At 44.9% G+C, this 21,922-nt stretch overlaps 1 protein-coding gene across 2 annotated transcripts in view; it reads left to right on the forward strand.

Moving 5' to 3' along the window:
- The window catches only part of LOC109873391 (actin-binding LIM protein 3-like), a 158,484-nt gene that overhangs the window by 71,380 nt on the left and 65,182 nt on the right, over positions 1-21,922 (forward strand). For both annotated transcript variants that reach the window (XM_031808404.1, XM_031808405.1), the window contains exon 3: positions 20,443-20,626. In XM_031808404.1, the coding sequence (XP_031664264.1) occupies positions 20,443-20,626 (184 nt within the window). The remainder of the gene's footprint in view (positions 1-20,442; positions 20,627-21,922) is intronic.

Here is a 21,922-nt window from a genome sequence, read left to right on the forward strand (position 1 = left end):
ACAACGACTAACACCTGCCTCTGATTGAGAACCATATCAGGCCAAACACAGAAACAGACAAACTAGACATCCAACATAGAATGCCCACTCAGATCACACCTTGACCAAACAAAACATAGAAACAGACAAACTAGACATCCAACATAGAATGCCCACTCAGATCACACCTTGACCAAACAAAACATAGAGACATACAAAAGCAAACTATGGTCAGGGTGTGACACCAGGGTATCCTGGAATGACATTGACCTCATCCCTTCGGTAGAGGATGCCTGGTTATTCTTTAAAAGTGCCTTCTTCACCATCTTAAATAAGCGTTGCCCCATTCAAAAAATGTAGAACTAGGAACAGATATAGCCCTTGGTTCACTCCATACCTGACTGCCCTTAACCAACACAAAAACATCCTGTGGCGTTCTGCATTAGCATCGACTAGCCCCCGTGATATGCAACTTTTCAGGGAAGTTAGGGACAAATATACACAGGCAGTTAGGAAAGCAAAGACTAGCTTTTTCAAACAGAAATTTGAATCCTGTAGCACAAACTCAAAAGAGTTCTGGGACGCTGCCTACTGCACTGAGGCTAGGAAACACTGTTACCACCGATAGATCCACGATAATTGAGAATTTCAATAAGCATTTTTCTATGGCTGGCCATGCTTTCCACCTGGCTACTCCTACCCCGGTCAACAGCCCTGCGTTCCCCACAGCAACTCGCCCAAACCTTCCCCACTTCTCCTTCAGCCAAATCCAGATAGCTGATGTTCTGAAAGAGCTGCAAAATCTGGACCCCTACAAATCAGCCGGGCTAGACTATCTGGACCCTCTCTTTCTAAAATTATCTGCCAAAATAGTTGCAAACCCTATTACTAGCCTGTTCAACCTCTCTTTCGTATCGTATGAGATTCCCATAGATTGGAAAGCTGCCGCGGTCATCCCCCTCTTCAAAGGGGGAGACACTCTAGACCCAAACTGCTCCAGACCTATATCTATTGTACCCTGCCTTTCTAAGGTCTTTGAAAGCCAAGTTAACAAACAGGTTACCGACCATTTCGAATCTCACTGTACCTTCTCCGCTATGCAATCTGGTTTCAGAGCTGGTCATGGGTGCACCTCAGGCACGCTCAAGGTCCTAAACGATATCATAACTGCCATTGATAAGAGACATTACTGTGCAGCCGTGTTCATCGACCTGGCTAAGGTTTTCGACTCTGTCAATTACCGCATTGTCATTGGCAGACTCAGCAGCCTTGGTTTCTCGAATGATTGCCTCGCTTGGTTCACCAACTACTTCTCCGATAGAGTTCTGTGTGTCAAATCGGAGGACCTCTGGCAGTCTCTATGGGGGTGCCACAGGGTTCAATTCTTGGGCCCACTCTCTTCCCTGTATATATCAATGATGTCTCTCTCGCTGCTGGTGATTATTTGATCCACCTCTACACAGACGACACCATTCTGTATACATCTGGCCCTTCTTTGGACACTGTGTTAACTAACCTCCAGATGATTTTCAATGCCATACAACTCTCCTAAATGCAAGTAAAACTAAATGCATGCTCTTCAACCGTTCGCTGACCGCACCTGTCCGGCCGTCCAACATCACTACTACTACATCACTCGACAGTTCTGACTTATGTGGACAACGACAAATACCTAGGTGTCTGATTAGACTGTAAACTCTCCTTCCAGACTCACATTAAACATCTCCAATTCAAAATTAAATCTAGAATCGGCTTCCTATTTTGCAACAAAGCCTCCTTCACTCATGCTGCCAAACATACCCTCGTAAAACTGACCATCCTACCGATCCTCGACTTCGGCAATGTCGTTTACAAAATAGCCTCCAACACTCTAATCAACAAATTGGATGCAGTCTATCACAGTGCCATCCATTTTGTCACCAAAGCCCCATATACTACCCACCACTGCGACATGTATGCTCTCGTTGGCTGGCCCTCGCTTCATACTCATCGCCAAACCCATTGGCTCCAGGTCATCTACAAGTCTCTGCTAGGTAAAGCCCCGCCTTATCTCAGCTCACTGGTCACCATAGCAGCACCCACCCGTAGCACGTGCTCCAGCAGGTATATCTCACTGGTCACCCCCAAAGCCAATTCTTCCTCTGGCCACCTCTCCTTCCAGTTCTCTGCTGCCAATGACTGGAACGAACTGCAAAAATCTCTGAAGCTGGAGACTCTTACCTCCCTCACTAGCTTTAAGCACCAGCTGTCAGAGCAGCTCACAGATCACTGCACCTGTACATCCCCATACTGTATTTATTTATTTATTTGTTTATTTGTCTTGCTCCTTTGCACCCCAGTATCTCAACTTGCACATTCATCCTCTTCACATCCTACAATTCCAGTTTTTAATTCCAGTTTTTAATTGCTATATTGTAATAACTTTGCCACCATGGCCTATTTATTGCCTTACCTCCCTTATCCTACCTCATTTGCACTCACTGTATATAGATTTTCCTACTGTATTATTGATTGTATGTTTGTTTATTCCATGTGTAACTCTGTGTTGGTGTATGTGTCGAACTGCTTTGCTTTATCTTGGCCAGGTCGCAGTTGCAAATGAGAACTTGTTCTTAACTAGCCTACCTGGTTAAATAAAGGTGAAATATATATATATTTTAATTCAATGGAATCGCTCGGCTTTGTCAATTTATAATAAAGTCTGAATCTACAAGTTCCGATATCGGTCTTGTCTCATCGCTGCAACTCCCGTACGGACTCTGGAGAGGCGAAGGTCGAGAGCCTTGCGTCCTCCGAAACACAACCCAACCAAGCCACACTGCTTCTTGACACAACGCCCTCTTAAGCTGGAAGCCAGCCGTACCAATGTCTCGAAGGAAACACTGTACACCTGGCGACCGTGGCAGCGTGCACTGCTCCCGGCCCACCACAGGAGTCGCTAGTGCACGATTGGACAAGGACATCCCTGCCGGCCAATTGTGCGCCTCCCCATGGGTCTCCCGGTCACGGCCGGCTGCGACAGAGCCTGGACTCGAACCCAGAATCTCTAGTGGCACAGCTAGCACTGAGATGCAGTGCCTTAGACCACTGCACCACTCGGGAGACCTCAGGATAATTTTTTTTTATTCCAGGTAAAACCCTGTTTGGTTCCATGTAGAACCCTGTTGGGTTCCATGTAGAACCCTCTGTGGAAACGGTTTTATATGGAACCAAATAGGGTTCTCCCTGGAACCAAAAAGCGTTATCCTATGTGGACAGCCAAAGAACTCTTTTAAGTTCTAGATACAGTCACAGCCTAGTGGTTAGAGCATTGGACTAGTAACCGGAATGGTTGCAAGTTCAAACCCCCCAAGCTGACAAGGTACAAATCTGTTGTTCTGCCCCTGAACAGGCAGTTAACCCATTGTTCCTAGGCTGTCATTGAAAATAAGAATTTGTTCTTAACTGACTTGCCTAGTAAAATAAACACTGTGTTTTCTAAATGTACTGTACTACTGTTGTCTGTCCTTGTCCTCTTTATCTCCTCTGACTGCTAGAAGAATGTTTTGAAAAATAGACAAAAGATGAAATATGTTGGAAAAGTATTGCATTGAGAGGATCAGTGAAATGTAAACACTGACTACAGGAGAGGACCACAGAGTCTAAATTAACTGAAACTACAGTACATAGCCCAATATGACACTATATGGCTGTTCAGGTTGAAAGGACTGAGGAGCCAACATGGTGAAGTGTGTGTATGACCTGTGCAACACAAAATCTGTCCCTGCATACCAAACTGACACAGACAGACAGGTGGGATTAGTGACTGCTGGTACTCTCTGTTTGGGAATGTGAAGGCATCCTATGACTGGGGAAGTGCATTGTGGGAATCTGACATCATGCACCTGTTTGCCTACTGAGCAAAATCCTTGTTCAATAGTTAAGCCGTCATTCACTTTTCCCTCTATTAGGTCATCATAAGCGTGACCCTTACATATGTTGAATGCTAAAGAGGTCTAGCCTGTGTCTATCCTCTCCCATCAGATGGATAATGTTCTATTTGGTTCTATTTGCACCTCAGCTTCTGCAGTTAGAAGGCTGGCAGACATAATGATCAGCAATCTCATCATCTCACAGATCTCATTAGATGCAATGATCTTCGTCTCACTAGCTGGTCCTGTCTGAGTCTCAAATGGTTCCCTGTTACCTTTGTAGTGCACTACTTTTGATTAAGGCTCTGGTCAAAAGTAGTGCACCATATCAGGATTAAGGTGCAATTTGGGATGCACTTTTTTTGTGTCTGGTGACGGGTCAGTTTAGATGGTTGTTTTAATGCTGAGGATAGATCAACACACCTATTGGAACATAGCACACAGACTGTGTCCAGACTTCACTGCCTACTCCATTACCGTCCAGAGTCCACAGCTGACCCAGTGCAGGGTTAACATAACAGGCCTGGACTGCACAGTGTGCTAGATAGAGAGATGTCATTCTGATCTGGCTGTGAAGTGCAGACGTAACACAATTCCCTGATATTGACAAGTCTGAACTCCAAGGAGAGGTCATCTCTGGGGAAGCTTTTTCTGACCACCTGACCATTGACTCGCTGGGTTCCTGGAAAATAGATCCATTAGATCAACTCTTTATTCTAACTAGAAGTGCTGACTATCTAGTCTAAACTGTTGATTCACTAGGAAGTGAGAAATAGGATTGCCTCAGGTTGTAATGAAATCAGGAATCCAGGTGCTAAACGGTGCTTATATCATTCACAGCCTCATCTGACAATCAGGCATTTTGCTCACAAATAGAGGAAAGCTGATCAGGACGATAAAGGCAACTCTCAGCTCTCTGGCAGTCCCTTCACCATCTTCCCATCTCAAAGTGACACAGACACTTAGCTTTTCTTCTTCTCCTGGTGATAGCTGTAATTCAGATCCTGCGGAGTATACAGTACCTCTCTAGGGGCTTGTAAAGTGCTTGTTACACTAGACACTACAGGCCTGCGCATGGCTTTACAGGAGCCCAGGTGGTAGAGCCACAGTGCCTCTAGTTCAGATATGAGGGGAGTATCAACAGCACTTACCTTTCTCTGCTGGTGTTCCGCTGCTGAAGCTCATGTTCGAAGGCTCAGAACCTGAGTCTGTCTGGGTTTAGAACAGGTTTAGTCTGGGTTTAGAACAGGTTTAGAACCTGAGTTAGTCTGGGTTTAGAACAGGTTTAGAACCTGAGTCTGTCTGAATTTAAAACAGGTTTAGAACCTGAGTTAGTCTGGGTTTAGAACAGGTTTAGAACAGGTTTAGAACCGGAGTTAGTCTGAATTTAAAACAGGTTTAGTCTGGGTTTAGAACAGGTTTAGAACCTGAGTCTGTCTGAATTTAAAACAGGTTTAGAACCTGTGTTAGTCTGGGTTTAGAACAGGTTTAGAACCTGAGTTAGTCTGAGTTTAGAACAGGTTTAGAACCGGAGTTAATCTGGGTTTAGAACAGGTTTAGAACCAGAGTTAGTCTGGGTTTAGAACAGGTTTAGAACCAGAGTTAGTCTGGGTTTAGAACAGGTTTAGAACCTGAGTTAGTCTGTGTCCTGATTGGTCCCTGGATGGAAGACCAGATGCTGCTGGAAGGAGTGTTGGAAGGCCAGTAGGAAGGACTCTTTCCTCTGGTCAAAATAAAGATTCTAATGCCGCAGTGCCGTCTTTCAGATGGGATGTTAAACGGTTGTCCTGACTCTCCGTGGTCACTAAAAGATCCCATGGCACTTATTGTAAGTGTTAATCCTGGTGTCCTGGCTAAATTCCATCACGGCCCCCTAATCATCCCCAGCTTCCAACTGGCTCATTCCTCTCCCCTGTAACTACTCCCCAGGTCGTTGCTGTAAATGAGAATGTGTTCTCAGTCAACTTACCTGATAAAAGAAGGGTTAAATAAAATAAAATGAGTAAAAAATGTGAACAGGTTTAGAACCACTCTGGGAACTGAGCTTTTAGGATTATACAGCCCATTGTCTAAGGAAGGGTCAACTCACCTGTATGCAGGTATTGGCCAGACAACTTTATGTGATTCATTTATCCAGTCATCTATTGCTGTGTTGTAAATTGAAAGTAAAACTAGATTTACGCTGACTCCTTGAAAATATACCATTCAATATCTGTTTTTCATTACCCACCCACTAACTATTTTACTGGTATATTGAAAAAAAATTATTAAAAAAAAATCTGCAATGGAATTTCCTGTAGATGAGTGGTGCTCCACAAGGTCTTCCTGTACCAACACTCTCTACCCCTCTACCCCTCACTCTACCCCTCACTCTACCCCCCCCCCTCTCTCTCTCTCCCTCCCTCTCTCTCTGTCTCTCTCTATCTCTCTCTCCCTCTCTACCTCCCTCTCTCTCCCTCTCTACCCCCCCCCTCTCTCTCCCTCTCTCCCCTCTCTCCCCCTCTCTCCCTCTCTACCTCCCTCTCTCTCTCCCTCTCTACCCCTCTCTACCCCTCTACCTCTCTCTACTTCTTCTCCCTCTCTACCCCTCTACCTCTCTCTACTTCTTCTCCCTCTCTACCCCTCTACCTCTCTCTACTTCTTCACCCTCCCTCCCTCCCTCCCTCCCTCCCTCCCTCCCTCCCTCCCTCCCTCCCTCAGTGCTGACTGGTTTGGTTTCCCACATACTTCTACAACATCCTGAGTCGAACACAGATCAAAGGGAAAATCTGACGTCAGGCAGTGGAGGAGCGGAGGGGAACTGTGGCAGGCGGCATGGCGCTCACACACCCAATGGCTTTTGTTACGCTTAAATGGGGAAAGGTCAGGCATTTCAGCCACGGCTGGGCGGCGACAGGAGAGGAATCATGTGGAGGAGAGAGAGTGCCTATAGACCTTGCAACACTTTTATGTGTTTGATTCCCACAGGGGACCAGTGCTAAAATAAATGTGAACATGAATGCACTCACTACTGTAAGGGGCTGTAGATATTACTGTAAAGGGGCTGTAGATACTACTGTAAGGGGCTGTAGATACTACTGTAAGGGGCTGTAGATACTACTGTAAGGGGCTGTAGATACTACTGTAAAGGGCTGTAGATACTACTGTAAGGGGCTGTAGATATTACTGTAAAGGGGCTGTAGATACTACTATAAGGGGCTGTAGATACTACTGTAAAGGGCTGTAGATACTACTGTAAAGGGCTGTAGATACTACTATAAGGGGCTGTAGATACTACTATAAGGGGCTCTAGATACTACTGTAGGGGGCTGTAGATATTACTGTAAAGGGGCTGTAGATACTACTGTAAGGGGCTGTAGATATTACTGTAAAGGGGCTGTAGATACTACTATAAGGGGTTGTAGATACTACTGTAAAGGGCTGTAGATACTACTGTAAAGGGCTGTAGATACTACTATAAGGGGCTGTAGATACTACTATAAGGGGCTCTAGATACTACTGTAAAGGGGCTGTAGATTCTACTATAAGGGGCTGTAGATACTACTGTAAAGGGCTGTAGATACTACTATAAGGGGCTGTAGATACTACTGTAAGGGGCTGTAGATACTACTGTAAGGGGCTGTAGATATTACTGTAAAGGGGCTGTAGATACTACTATAAGGGGCTGTAGATATTACTGTAAAGGGGCTGTAGATACTACTATAAGGGGATGTAGATATTACTGTAAAGGGGCTGTAGATATTACTGTAAAGGGGCTGTAGATACTACTGTAAGGGGCTGTAGATATTACTGTAAAGGGGCTGTAGATACTACTATAAGGGGCTGTAGATACTACTGTAAGGGGCTGTAGATATTACTGTAAAGGGGCTGTAGATACTACTATAAGGGGCTGTAGATACTACTGTAAAGGGCTGTAGATACTACTGTAAAGGGCTGTAGATACTACTATAAGGGGCTGTAGATACTACTATAAGGGGCTCTAGATACTACTGTAAGGGGCTGTAGATACTACTGTAAGGGGCTGTAGATATTACTGTAAAGGGGCTGTAGATACTACTATAAGGGGCTGTAGATACTACTGTAAAGGGCTGTAGATACTACTGTAAAGGGCTGTAGATACTACTATAAGGGGCTGTAGATACTACTATAAGGGGCTCTAGATACTACTGTAAAGGGGCTGTAGATACTACTGTAAGGGGCTGTAGATACTACTATAAGGGGCTGTAGATACTACTATAAGGGGCTGTAGATACTCCTGTAAGGGGCTGTAGATACTACTGTAAGGGGCTGTATATACTACTGTAAGGGGCTCTAGATACTACTGTAAGGGGCTGTAGATACTACTGTAAAGGGCTGTAGATACTACTGTAAAGGGCTGTAGATACTACTATAAGGGGCTGTAGATACTACTGTAAAGGGCTGTAGATACTACTGTAAAGGGGCTGTAGATACTACTGTAAAGGGCTGTAGATATTACTGTAAGGGGCTGTAGATACTACTGTAAGGGGCTCTAGATACTACTGTAAGGGGCTGTAGATACTACTGTAAAGGGCTGTAGATACTACTGTAAAGGGCTGTAGATACTACTATAAGGGGCTGTAGATACTACTGTAAAGGGCTGTAGATACTACTGTAAAGGGGCTGGTGATACTACTGTAAAGGGCTGTAGATATTACTGTAAGGGGCTGTAGATACTACTGTAAGGGGCTCTAGATACTACTGTAAGGGGCTGTAGATACTACTGTAAAGGGCTGTAGATACTACTGTAAAGGGCTGTAGATACTACTATAAGGGGCTGTAGATACTACTGTAAAGGGCTGTAGATACTACTGTAAGGGGCTGTAGATACTACTATAAGGGGCTGTAGATACTACTGTAAAGGGCTGTAGATACTACTATAAGGGGCTCTAGATACTACTGTAAGGGGCTGTAGATACTACTATAAGGGGCTGTAGATACTACTATAAGGGGCTGTAGATACTACTGTAAGGGGCTGTAGATACTACTGTAAAGGGCTGTAGATACTACTGTAAGGGGCTGTAGATACTCCTGTAAGGGGCTGTAGATACTACTGTAAAGGGCTGTAGATACTACTGTAAAGGGCTGTAGATACTACTATAAGGGGCTGTAGATACTACTGTAAGGGGCTGTAGATACTACTATAAGGGGCTGTAGATACTACTATAAGGGGCTGTAGATACTCCTGTAAGGGGCTGTAGATACTACTGTAAAGGGCTGTAGATACTACTATAAGGGGCTCTAGATATTACTGTAAAGGGCTGGAGATAAGAGCATCTGCTGAAGGGTGTACATGTAAAATGCACACAACCCAGAACACCACCACTAGTCTGTAGCTGCTCTCCTAGGCTGAGTAGATGACTGATTACTCCCCTAGGCTGAGTAGATGACTGACTAGTCTCCTAGGCTGAGTAGATGACTGACTAGTCTTCTAGGCTGAGTAGATGACTGATTACTCTCCTAGGCTGAGTAGATGACTGACTAGTCTCCTTGGCTGAGTAGATGACTGACTAGTCTCCTAGGCTGAGTAGATGACCGACTAGTCTCCTAGGCTGAGTAGATGACTGTTTACTCTCCTAGGCTGAGTAGGTGACTGTTTACTCTCCTAGGCTGACTAGGTGACTGTTTACTCTCCTAGGCTGACGAGATGACTGACTAGTCTCCTAGGCTGAGTAGATGACTGTTTACTCTCCTTGGCTGAGTAGATGACAAACTAGTCTCCTAGGCTGAGTAGATGACTGTTTACTCTCCTAGGCTGACTAGTCGACTGATTACTCCCCTAGGCTGAGTAGATGACTGACTAGTCTCCTAGGCTGACTAGATGACTGACTAGTCTCCTAGGCTGACTAGATGACTGTTTACTCTCCTAGGCTGACTAGATGACTGTTTACTCTCCTAGGCTGAGTAGATGACTGACTAGTCTCCTAGGCTGACTAGACGACTGACTAGTCTCCTAGGCTGACTAGATGACTGTTTACTCTCCTAGGCTGAGTAGATGACTGACTAGTCCCCTAGGCTGACTAGATGACTGACTAGTCTCCTAGGCTGACTAGATGACTGTTTACTCTCCTAGGCTGAGTAGATGACTGACTAGTCTCCTAGGCTGACTAGATGACTGTTTACTCTCCTAGGCTGAGTAGATGACTGACTAGTCTCCTAGGCTGACTAGATGACTGTTTACTCTCCTAGGCTGAGTAGATGACTGACTAGTCTCCTAGGCTGACTAGATGACTGTTTACTCTCCTAGGCTGAGTAGATGACTGACTAGTCTCCTAGGCTGACTAGATGACTGACTAGTCTCCTAGGCTGACTAGATGACTGTTTACTCTCCTAGGCTGAGTAGATGACTGACTAGTCCCCTAGGCTGACTAGATGACTGTTTACTCTCCTAGGCTGACAAAATGACTGACTAGTCTCCTAGGCTGAGTAGATGACTGTTTACTCTCCTTGGCTGAGTAGATGACAAACTAGTCTCCTAGGCTGAGTAGATGACTGTTTACTCTCCTAGGCTGACTAGTCGACTGATTACTCCCCTAGGCTGAGTAGATGACTGACTAGTCTCCTAGGCTGACTAGATGACTGACTAGTCTCCTAGGCTGACTAGATGACTGTTTACTCTCCTAGGCTGAGTAGATAACTGACCAGTCTCCTAGGCTGAGTAGATGACTGACCAGTCTCCTAGGCTGAGTAGATGACTGACTAGTCCCCTAGGCTGAGTAGATGACTGATGATTTTCATTGTCAACACAAATATAAATGTAGACCCCTGGATCTCTCTCTTTCCTCTCTGCCACCCCCCCCCCCCCCCCCTCCTCCTCTCTCCTCTATCAATTCAATTCAAAGGGCTTTGTTAGCATGGGAAACATATGTATTCATTGCCAAAGCAAGTGAGGTAGACAAAAAGTTAACAGTAAACATTACACTCACACAAGTTCCAAAAGAATAAAGACATTTCAAATGTCATATGTCTATATGCAGTGTTGTAACGATATGCAAATATTTAAAGTACAAAAGTAAAAATAAATAAACATAAATGTGGGGTTTTATTTAAAATAAATATGGTGTTTGTTCTTTACTGGTTGCCCTTTTCTTGTGGCAACAGGTCCCACATCTTGCTGCTGTGATGGCACACTGTGGTATTTCACCCATTAGATAGTTTATCAAATTTGATATTTTTCTAATTCTTTGTGGATTTGTGTAATCTGAGTGAAGTGTGTGTCTCTAATACATTTGGCAGGAGATTAGGAAGTGCAGCTCAGTTTCCACCTCATTTTGTGGGCAGTGAGCACATAGCCTGTTTTCTCTTGAGAGCCAGGTCTGCCTTCGATGGCTTTTCTCAATAGCAAGGCTATGCTCACTAAGTCTGTACATAGTCAAAGCTTTCCTTAAGTTTGGGTCAGTCACAGTGGTCAGGTATTCTGCCACTGTGTACTCTCTGTTTAGGGTCAGTCACAGTGGTCAGGTATTCTGCCAGTGTGTACTCTCTGTTTAGGGTCAGTCACAGTGGTCAGGTATTCTGCCACTGTGTACTCTCTGTTTAGGGTCAGTCACAGTGGTCAGGTATTCTGCCACTGTGTACTCTCTGTTTAGGGTCAGTCACAGTGGTCAGGTATTCTGCCACTGTGTTCTCTCTGTTTAGGGTCAGTCACAGTAGTCAGGTATTCTGCCACTATGTACTCTCTGTTTAGGGTCAGTCACAGTGTTCAGGTATTCTGCCACTGTGTTCTCTCTGTTTAGGGTCAGTCACAGTGGTCAGGTATTCTGCCAGTGTGTACTCTCTGTTTAGGGTCAGTCACAGTGGTCAGGTATTCTGCCACTGTGTTCTCTCTGTTTAGGGTCAGTCACAGTGGTCAGGTATTCTGCCACTGTGTACTCTCTGTTTAGGGTCAGTCACAGTGGTCAGGTATTCTGCCACTGTGTACTCTCTGTTTAGGGTCAGTCACAGTGGTCAGGTATTCTGCCACTGTGTTCTCTCTGTTTAGGGTCAGTCACAGTGGTCAGGTATTCTGCCACTGTGTACTCTCTGTTTAGGGTCAGTCACAGTAGTCAGGTATTCTGCCACTGTGTTCTCTCTGTTTAGGGTCAGTCACAGTGGTCAGGTATTCTGCCACTGTGTTCTCTCTGTTTAGGGCCAAATAACATTCTAGTTTGCTCTGTTTTTTTGTTGTTAATTCTTTCCAATGTGTCAAGTAATAATCTTTTTGTTTTCTCATGATTTGGTTGGGTCTAATTGAGTTGCTGTCCTGGGGCTCTGTTGGCTATGTTGGCTCTCTCCCCCCCTCTCCCTCTTTCTCCACCTTTCCCTCTCTGTCCCTCTCCACCTCTCTCTCTCTCTCCCTCTCTACACCTATCCCTCTTTCTCTCCCTCTTTCTCTCCCTCTTTCTCTCCCTCTCTCCCTCTTTCTCTCTCTCTCTTTTTCCCCATCTCTCTTTTTCCCCACCTCTCCCTCCCTCTCCCTCGATCCACCTTTCCCTCTCTGTCCCTCTCTCCCTCTTTCCACCTCTCTCTCTCTCTCACCCGCTCTGCACCTATCCCTCTTTCCCTCCCTCTCTCCCTCGCTCCACCTTTCCATCTCTGTCCCTCTCTCCACCTCTCTCTCTCTCCCTCTCTACACCTATCCCTCTTTCTCTCCCTCTCTCCCTCGCTCCACCTTTCCCTCTCTGTCCCTCTCCACCTCTCTCTCCCTCTCTACACCTATCTCTCTTTCTCTCCCTCTCTCCCTCGCTCCACCTTTCCCTCTCTGTCCCTCTCCACCTCTCTCTCCCTCTCTACACCTATCTCTCTTTCTCTCCCTCTCTACCTCGCTCCACCTTTCCCGCTCTGTCCCTCTCCACTTCTCTCTCCCTCTCTACACCTATCTCTCTTTCTCTCCCTCTCTCCCTCGCTCCACCTTTCCCTCTCTGTCCCTCTCCACCTCTCTCTCCCTCTCTATACCTATCCCTCTTTCTCTCCCTCTCTCCCTCGCTCCACATTTCCCTCTCTGTCCCTCTCTCCACCTCTCTCTCTCTCTCCCTCTCTCCACCTCTCTCCCTCTCTCCACCTCTCCACCTTTCCCTCTTTCCCCTGTGGTATTGTGTTAATCATTCTGTCTGAGTGTTTTCACAGAGTCACTAATGAAACTCTATTTATCCGTTTGTATCTGGCCTGTACTTGCAGGCCTCGAGCACAGTAACAGCTCTTATCTGGAGCTACAGTAGTCAGGAAGCAGCTCCTATACCATAGAAATAACTGCTCCTGGATCAGTATTAGATTCCCCCTCAGCTACAGTAGTCAGGAAGCAGCTCCTATACCATAGAAATAACTGCTCCTGGATCAGTATTAGATTCCCCCTCAGCTACAGTAGTCATTGAAGCAGCTCCTATACCATAGAAATAACTGCTCTTGGATCAGTATTAGATTCCCCCTCAGCTACAGTAGTCATTGAAGCAGCTCCTATACCATAGAAATAACTGCTCTTGGATCAGTATTAGATTCCCCCTCAGCTCTCTCTCTCTGTTTCTCTGTATCTCTCTCTCTCTCTCTCTCTGTATCTCTCTCTCTCTTTCTGTATCTCTGTATCTCTCTCTCTGTTTCTCTGTATCTCTCTCTCTGTTTCTCTGTATTGGCAGTGTAGCCTAGTGGTTAGAGCGGTGGACTAGTAATCGGAAGGTTGCAAGTTCAAACTCCCCAGCTGACAAGGTACAAATCTGTCATTCTGGCCCTGAACAGGCAGTTAACCCACTGTTCCTAGGCCGTCATTGAAAATAAGAATTTGTTCTTAACTGACTTGCCTAGTTAAATAAAGGTTCAATTTAAAAAAAGATCTCTCTCTGTATCTCTTTCTCTCAATTCAATTCAAGGTGCTTTATTGGCTTGGGAAACATATGCTAACATTGCCAAAGCAAGTGAAGTAGATAATAAACAAAAGTGAAATTAAAAGAAATGTTGTTGTTTTTTCAAAAAGAAAATGCACATTTTAAGCAAACACTGTTTGTGTTCATGGATTTTATAATGTTGTATGTTTTTCCCCCAACACCACTTTCCATCAGTTTGTACAGCAGACCCTCATGCCAAATTGAGTCAAAAGATTTTATGAAATCAACAAAGCATGAGAAGACTGCCTTTGTTTTGGTTTGTTTGTTTGTCAATTAGGGTGTGCAGGGTGAATACATGGTCTGTTGTACGGTAATTTGGTAAAAAGCCAATTTGACATTTGTTCAGTACATTGTTTTCACTGAGGAAATGTCTGCTGTTTATGATAATGCAGAGGAGTTTCCCAAGGTTGCTGTTGACACATATCCCACGGTAGTTATTGGGGTCAAATTTGTCTACTTGGGGTGATCAGTCCTTGGTTCCAAATATTGTGGAAGATGCCAGAGCTAAGGATGATGTTAAAGAGTTTAAATATTGCCAATTGGAATTTGTGGTCTGTATATTTCATAATTTCATTGAGGATACTATCAACACCACAGCCTTTTTGGGTTGGAGGGTTTGTGTCTTTCTTGAAAAATCTCTCTCTCTTCTCAGAGGTTGCAGAGGGGTGGCAACCATTCCTTATCTGGTCCTGGTGAGGCTTGTCTGCCAATAGCGCTGCATTTCTTCAGGGTGGATCGCATTAGAATAATACTCAGCATGCTTTGCAATTGTTATTTTTGACATATACATTAATATTTAGTTAATTTAGCAGACACTTTTATCACACCATAATGCTATCAGACTTCTGATTTAAAAAATGTGAACCGCTATATAAAAAGGCATTGAAAATACAAATGACAATATTTTGAAAATGCAAAATACATTTGGAGTGTAATTCAAATCACAAAATGCTCAGAATGCTCAATAATAAGTTTAATAGAAAACTGCCCATCTCTGGGTCCACTGAGAAGGCCATCAAGACTAATTGCGTGCCATGCCATTACCAAGGGATGGGAGGAGAAGAGTGGAGTGGAGGGGGGCTGTCAGGCCTGTCCTGCGGTGTGAAAATTTGAATTGTGTCTGTTGGCTGTTGATAAATACAATCTCTCTCCCATCTTCCTCCTCCTCCCCCATCTGGTCCTCTCCTGGCTGACCTGGCATCCGTTTGGCGTGGAGACGGTAGCAGCAGGCAGTGTGGTCTTTATTTTGATTTATTTATGGACTAACTTAATTATTCATTGGGCCAGATAGAGAGAATAAACTGTAGGGTGTGCAGACGTCACCGCTAGCCTTTCAAAGGCTTTTTCTCTGGTCATGAATGGCCAGTGATTTGTTTCGCTGGCTGGGGCTCAGGCTCTTTGATCAGTGAGGTTTTATCAGTGAGACAAATAGGAGTCAGTGTGTTCGTATAATTAGAGGAATAGTGTAACTAACTGTAGTACTGTTGATAGTCTCCAGATGTCGGCTACTATATGCTTGTATTTTCTATGGTCCAGATCAGGGTATCCCAAACTGGGTCCTGGAACTTCCGGCGCCGACAGAGATGGCCGCCTCGCTTCGCATTCCTAGGAAACTATGCAGTTTTTAGTTTTTTTTACATGTTATTTCTTACACTAGTACCCCAGGTCATCTTAGGTTTCATTACATACAGTCGAGAAGAACGACTGAACATAAGAGCAGCGTCAACTCACCATCAGTACGACCAAGAATATGACTTTCGCGAAGCGGATCCTGCGTTCTGCCTTACACCCAGGACAACGGAATGGATCCCAGCCTGCGACCCCAAAAAACAACTTTGTGAAAGAGGGAAATGTAGCGGTCTTCTGGTCAGACTCCGGAGACGGGCACATCGTGCACCACTCCCCAGTATACTTCTCGCCAATGTCCAGTCTCTTGACAACAAGGTTGATGAAATCCGAGCAAGGGTAGCATTCCAGAGGGACATCAGGGACTGTAACGTTCTCTGCTTCACGGAAACATGGCTCACTGGAGAGACGCTATCGGAGTCGGTGCAGCCAGCTGATTTCTCCACGCATCGCGCCGACAGAAACAAACATCTTTCTGGTATGAAGAGGGGCGGGGGCGTATGCCTTATGGCTAACGAGACGTGGTGTGGTCACAAAAGCATACAGGAACTCAAGTCCTTCTGTTCACCTGATTTAGAATTCCTTACAATCAAATGTCGACCGCATTATCTACCAAGGGAATTCTCTTCAATTATAATCACAGCCGTATATATTCCCCCCCAAGCAGACACATCGATGGCTCTGAATGAACTTTATTTGACTCTTTGCAAACTGGAATCCATACATCCTGAGGCTGCATTCATAGTAGCTGGGGATTTTAACAAGGCTAATCTGAAAACAAGACTCTCTAAATTGTATCAGCATATCGATTGCGCAACCAGGGCTGGCAAAACCTTGCATCACTGCTATTCTAACTTCCGCGACGCATATAAGGCCCTGCCCCGCCCTCCTTTCGGAAAAGCTGACCACGACTCCATTTTGTTGATCCCTGCCTACAGACAGAAACTAAAACAAGAAGCTCCCACGCTGAGGTCTGTTCAACGCTGGTCCGACCAATCTGATTCCACACTCCAAGACTGCTTCCATCACGTGGACTGGGATATGTTTCGTATTGCGTCAGACAACAACATTGACGAATACGCTGATTCGGTGTGCGAGTTCATTAGAACGTGCGTTGAAGATGTCGTTCCCATAGCAACGATTAAAACATTCCCAAACCAGAAACCGTGCATTGATGGCAGCATTCGTGTGAAACTGAAAGCGCGAACCACTGCTTTTAATCAGGGCAAGGTGACCGGAAACATGACCAAATACAAACAGTGTAGCTATTCCCTCCGCAAGGCAATCAAACAAGCTAAGCGTCAGTATAGAGACAAAGTAGAATCTCAATTCAACGGCTCAGACACGAGGTATGTGGCAGGGTCTACAGTCAATCACGGATTACAAAAATAAAACCAGCCCCGTCACGGACCAGGATGTCTTGCTCCCAGGCAGACTAAATCATTTTTTTGCCCGCTTTGAGGACAATACAGTGCCACTGACACGGCCTGCAACCAAAACATGTGGCCTCTCCTTCACTGCAGCCGGGGTGAGTAAAACATTTAAACGTGTTAACCCTCGCAAGGCTGCAGGCCCAGACGGCATCCCCAGCCGCGCCCTCAGAGCATGCGCAGACCAGCTGGCTGGTGTGTTACGGACATATTCAATCAATCCCTATCCCAGTCTGCTGTTCCCACATGCTTCAAGAGGGCCACCATTGTCCCTGTTCCCAAGAAAGCTAAGGTAACTGAGCTAAACGACTACCGCCCTGTAGCACTCACTTCCGTCATCATGAAGTGCTTTGAGAGACTAGTCAAGGACCATATCACCTCCACCCTACCTGACACCCTAGACCCACTCCAATTTGCTTACCGCCCAAATAGGTCCACAGACGATGCAATCTCAACCACACTGCACACTGCCCTAACCCATCTGGACAAGAGGAATACCTATGTGAGAATGCTGTTCATCGACTACAGCTCGGCATTTAACACCATAGTACCCTCCAAGCTCGTCATCAAGCTCGAGACCCTGGGTCTCGACCCCGCCCTGTGCAACTGGGTACTGGACTTCCTGACGGGCCACCCCCAGGTGGTGAGGGTAGGCAATCTCCACCCGCTGATCCTCAACACTGGGGCCCCACAAGGGTGCGTTCTGAGCCCTCTCCTGTACTCCCTGTTCACCCACGACTGCGTGGCCACGCACGCCTCCAACTCAATCATCAAGTTTGCGGACGACACAACAGTGGTAGGCTTGATTACCAACAACGACGAGACGGCCTACAGGGGTAGGTGATGGTAACAGAATCTCAGTTGTGCAAAATCATCTATTGTTTTAGCTCACATATCCCTTTCTTTAGGTTTAATTGATTCATTTTCATTTTTGATTTATTTTCATGTAATTGATTCATTTTCATTGAATTTATTTCGTTTGTTTCCATGGCGGTGTTCTTTAGTGCTTCATTCAAATGTCCCCAATGTGGGTGGGAGAGGTGGTACCCATAGAGGTGGTACCCATAGAGGTGGTACCCATGAATCATACAAATAATGTGTTGAAGTTAAAATGAGGCCAGGGCCAGTGTGGTTAAATTGCTCTTCCCTGATCTCACCCACACACACTGTGGCTGTGTTGGAGAGTGAGAGTGTTGTTGCCAGCCGGTTTTATTGGAGCGAGCAGCGAACAGAATCGTGTTTCACTCCTCCTGAGGGGCAGGTTTGGGGTTGGGGGTGCTGTACCTGCGATTGTTCCTGTTCTTCCTCAGAGTCTCAGTCAAGCCCTCTACACGACCGCTGCCTACAGACACTGAGCATCACTCATTATGGTGTCTGACTACACTACCAGTCTGACTATTCATACTCTGACTCTACTCATACTCTGACTCTACACATACTCTAAACCTACTCATACTCTGACTCTACTCATACTCTGACTCTACTCATACTCTGACTCTACTCATATTCTAAATCTATGCATACTCTAAATCTACTCATACTCATACTCTACTCATACTCTGACTCTACTCATACTCTACTCACACTCTGACTCTGCTCATACTCTGACTACTCATACTCTGACTCTACTCATACTCATATTCTGACTCTACTCATACTCTGACTCTACTCATGCTCTGACTCTTCATACTCTAAATCTACTAATACTCGGACTCTATTCATACTCTCATTCTGCTCATACTCTGACTATACTCATACTCTGACTCTACTCATGCTATACTCACATTCTGACTCTATTCATACTCTGACTCTACTCATACTCTGACTCTATTCATACTTTGACTCTACTCGTACTCTACTCATACTCTGACTCTACTCATACTCTACTCATACTCTGACTCTACTCATACTCTACTCTGACTCTGCTCATACTCTGACAGTAATCATACTCTGACTATTCATACTCTGATTCTACTCATAATCTGACTCTACTCGTACTCTACTCTGACTCTACTCATACTCTGACTCTATTCATACTCTACTCATACTCTGACTCTACTCATACTCTGACTCTACTCATACTCTACTCATACTCTGACTCTACTCATACTCTACTCTGACTCTGCTCATACTCTGACAGTAATCATACTCTGACTATTCATACTCTGATTCTACTCATAATCTGACTCTACTCGTACTCTACTCTGACTCTACTCATACTCTGACTCTATTCATACTCTACTCATACTCTGACTCTACTCATACTCTGACTCTACTCATACTCTACTCATACTCTGACTCTACTTATACTCTGACTCTATTCATACTCTGACTCTACTCATACTTATACTCTACTCATACTCATCTCATACTCTGACTCTATTCATACTCTGAAACTACTTGTACTCTGACTCTATTCGTACTCTGACTCTATTCATACTCTACTCATACTCTGACTCTACTCATACTCTGACTCTATTCATACTCTGAAACTACTCGTACTCTGACACTACTCATACTCTGACTCTACTCATACTCTACTCATACTCTGACTCTACTCATACTCTGACTCTACTCATACTCTACTCATACTCTGACTCTACTCATACTCTGACTCTATTCATACTCTGACTATATTAATACTCTGAAACTACTCGTACTCTGACTCTAGTCATACTCTGACGCTACTCATACTCTGACTCTACTCATACTCTGACTCTAGTCATACTCTGACGCTACTCATACTCTGACTCTACTCATACTCTACTCATACTCTGACTCTATTAATACTCTGAAACTACTCATACTCTGACTCTATTCATACTCTGCCGCTACTCATACTCTGACTCTACTCATACTCTGACTCTACTCACACTCTGACTCTAGTCATACTCTGACTCTACTGACACTCTGACTCTACTGATACTCCGACTCGACTCATATTCTTATATAATGTGCCATAGTGACAGACACACACGCTACCCATGTTTAACAAAGAGATGTCATGTCATGGTTGAAATGTGACAGGGCCCTCACAATTCACTCAAGCCCTAATCAAACACTTCATGACACTGTCTGACCCATAAAACCTCTGTCTGAGGAACCCTGCTTGTTCAAGCATGTTGTGTGTTCATGCTATTTCCAACAGAGGCTATTAGCCCATATTGCTCTGTACTGTTGAGACCATCTTTTTGATTACATTAACTCTAGACCAGCGACGTTAATATCTCACGTCTGTTCTACTCTTTTCTTCACTAACTCTAGACCAGCGACGTTAATATCTCACGTCTGTTCTACTCTTTTCTTCACTAACTCTAGACCAGCGATGTTAATATCTCACGTCTGTTCTACTCTTTTCTTCACTAACTCTAGACCAGCGACGTTAATATCTCACATCTGTTCTACTCTTTTCTTCACTAACTCTAGACCAGCGACGTTAATATCTCACGTCTGTTCTACTCTTTTCTTCACTAACTCTAGACCAGCGATGTTAATATCTCACGTCTGTTCTACTCTTTTCTTCACTAACTCTAGACCAGCGATGTTAATATCTCACGTCTGTTCTACTCTTTTCTTCATTAATATCTTACATGTGTGTCTCTGTGTGTCTCTGTGTGTCTCCAGTGTGTGGCTGTGACCTGGCCCGTTCAGGCTTCTTCCAGAAGGGAAGAGAGTACATCTGTACAGAGGACTACCAGCGCCTCTATGGCACCAAGTGTGACAGCTGTGGAGACTTCATCACAGGGGAGGTGGTCTCTGCGCTGGGGCGTACCTACCACCCCAAGTGTTTTGTCTGCAGCATGTGCAGGTAGGTACTGCGAGGCCACACATACACACACACACACACACACACACACACACACACACACTACACACACACACACACTACACACTACACACACACACTACACACACACACACACACACACACACACACACACACACACACACACACACACACACACACACACACACACACACACACACACACACACACACACTACACACACACACACACACACACTACACACTACACACTACACACACACACTACACACACACACACACACACACACACACACACACACACACACACACTACACACACACACTACACACTACACACTACACACACACACTACACACACACACACACACACACACACACACACACACACACACACACACACACACACACACACACACACACACACACACACACACACACACACACACACACACATATCCACTACATTGATCATCACTAGCCAGTTAATGCATATCTCTCAGTGTAAGTGCCATGTCAAAAGCACACGACTGAGAGGACAACGTTGGGATGTATATATGTTTGAATTAATTATTGACTTGGCCATGGAGGCAACAATTAGTGAACGATTTGTTTTATTGGGAGGCAGGCAGACATTTAATCAGTGTTGAATTAAATTGATCAAGACGAGAATGCAGTTATATTCAGAGAACAAAGAAATGATCATCAGATCATCAGATCAGATGTTTCATCGTATCTTCCAAGAGAAGGAACAGTTCAGTGAGGAGAGGAGTTGTCTTGAGAGAAGGAACAGTTCAATGAGGAGAGGAGTTGTCTTGAGAGAAGGAACAGTTCAGTGAGGAGAGGAGTTGTCTTGAGAGAAGGAACAGTTCAGTGAGGAGAGGAGTTGTCTTGAGAGAAGGAACAGTTCAGTGAGGAGAGGAGTTGTCTTGAGAGAAGGAACAGTTCAGTGAGGAGAGGAGTTGTCTTGAGAGAAGGAACAGTTCAGTGAGGAGAGGAGTTGTCTTGAGAGAAGGGACAGTTCAGTGAGGAGAGGAGTTGTCTTGAGAGAAGGAACAGTTCAGTGAGGAGAGGAGTTGTCTTGAGAGAAGGAACAGTTCAGTGAGGAGAGGAGTTGTCTTGAGAGAAGGAACAGTTCAGTGAGGAGAGGAGTTGTCTTGAGAGAAGGAACAGTTCAGTGAGGAGAGGAGTTGTCTTGAGAGAAGGAACAGTTCAGTGAGGAGAGGAGTTGTCTTGAGAGAAGGAACAGTTCAGTGAGGAGAGGAGTTGTCTTGAGAGAAGGAACAGTTCAGTGAGGAGAGGAGTTGTCTTGAGAGAA

The sequence above is a fragment of the Oncorhynchus kisutch genome, linkage group LG28 (assembly GCF_002021735.2).
Source record: "Oncorhynchus kisutch isolate 150728-3 linkage group LG28, Okis_V2, whole genome shotgun sequence".
In the NCBI taxonomy this organism is placed as follows: domain Eukaryota; kingdom Metazoa; phylum Chordata; class Actinopteri; order Salmoniformes; family Salmonidae; genus Oncorhynchus; species Oncorhynchus kisutch.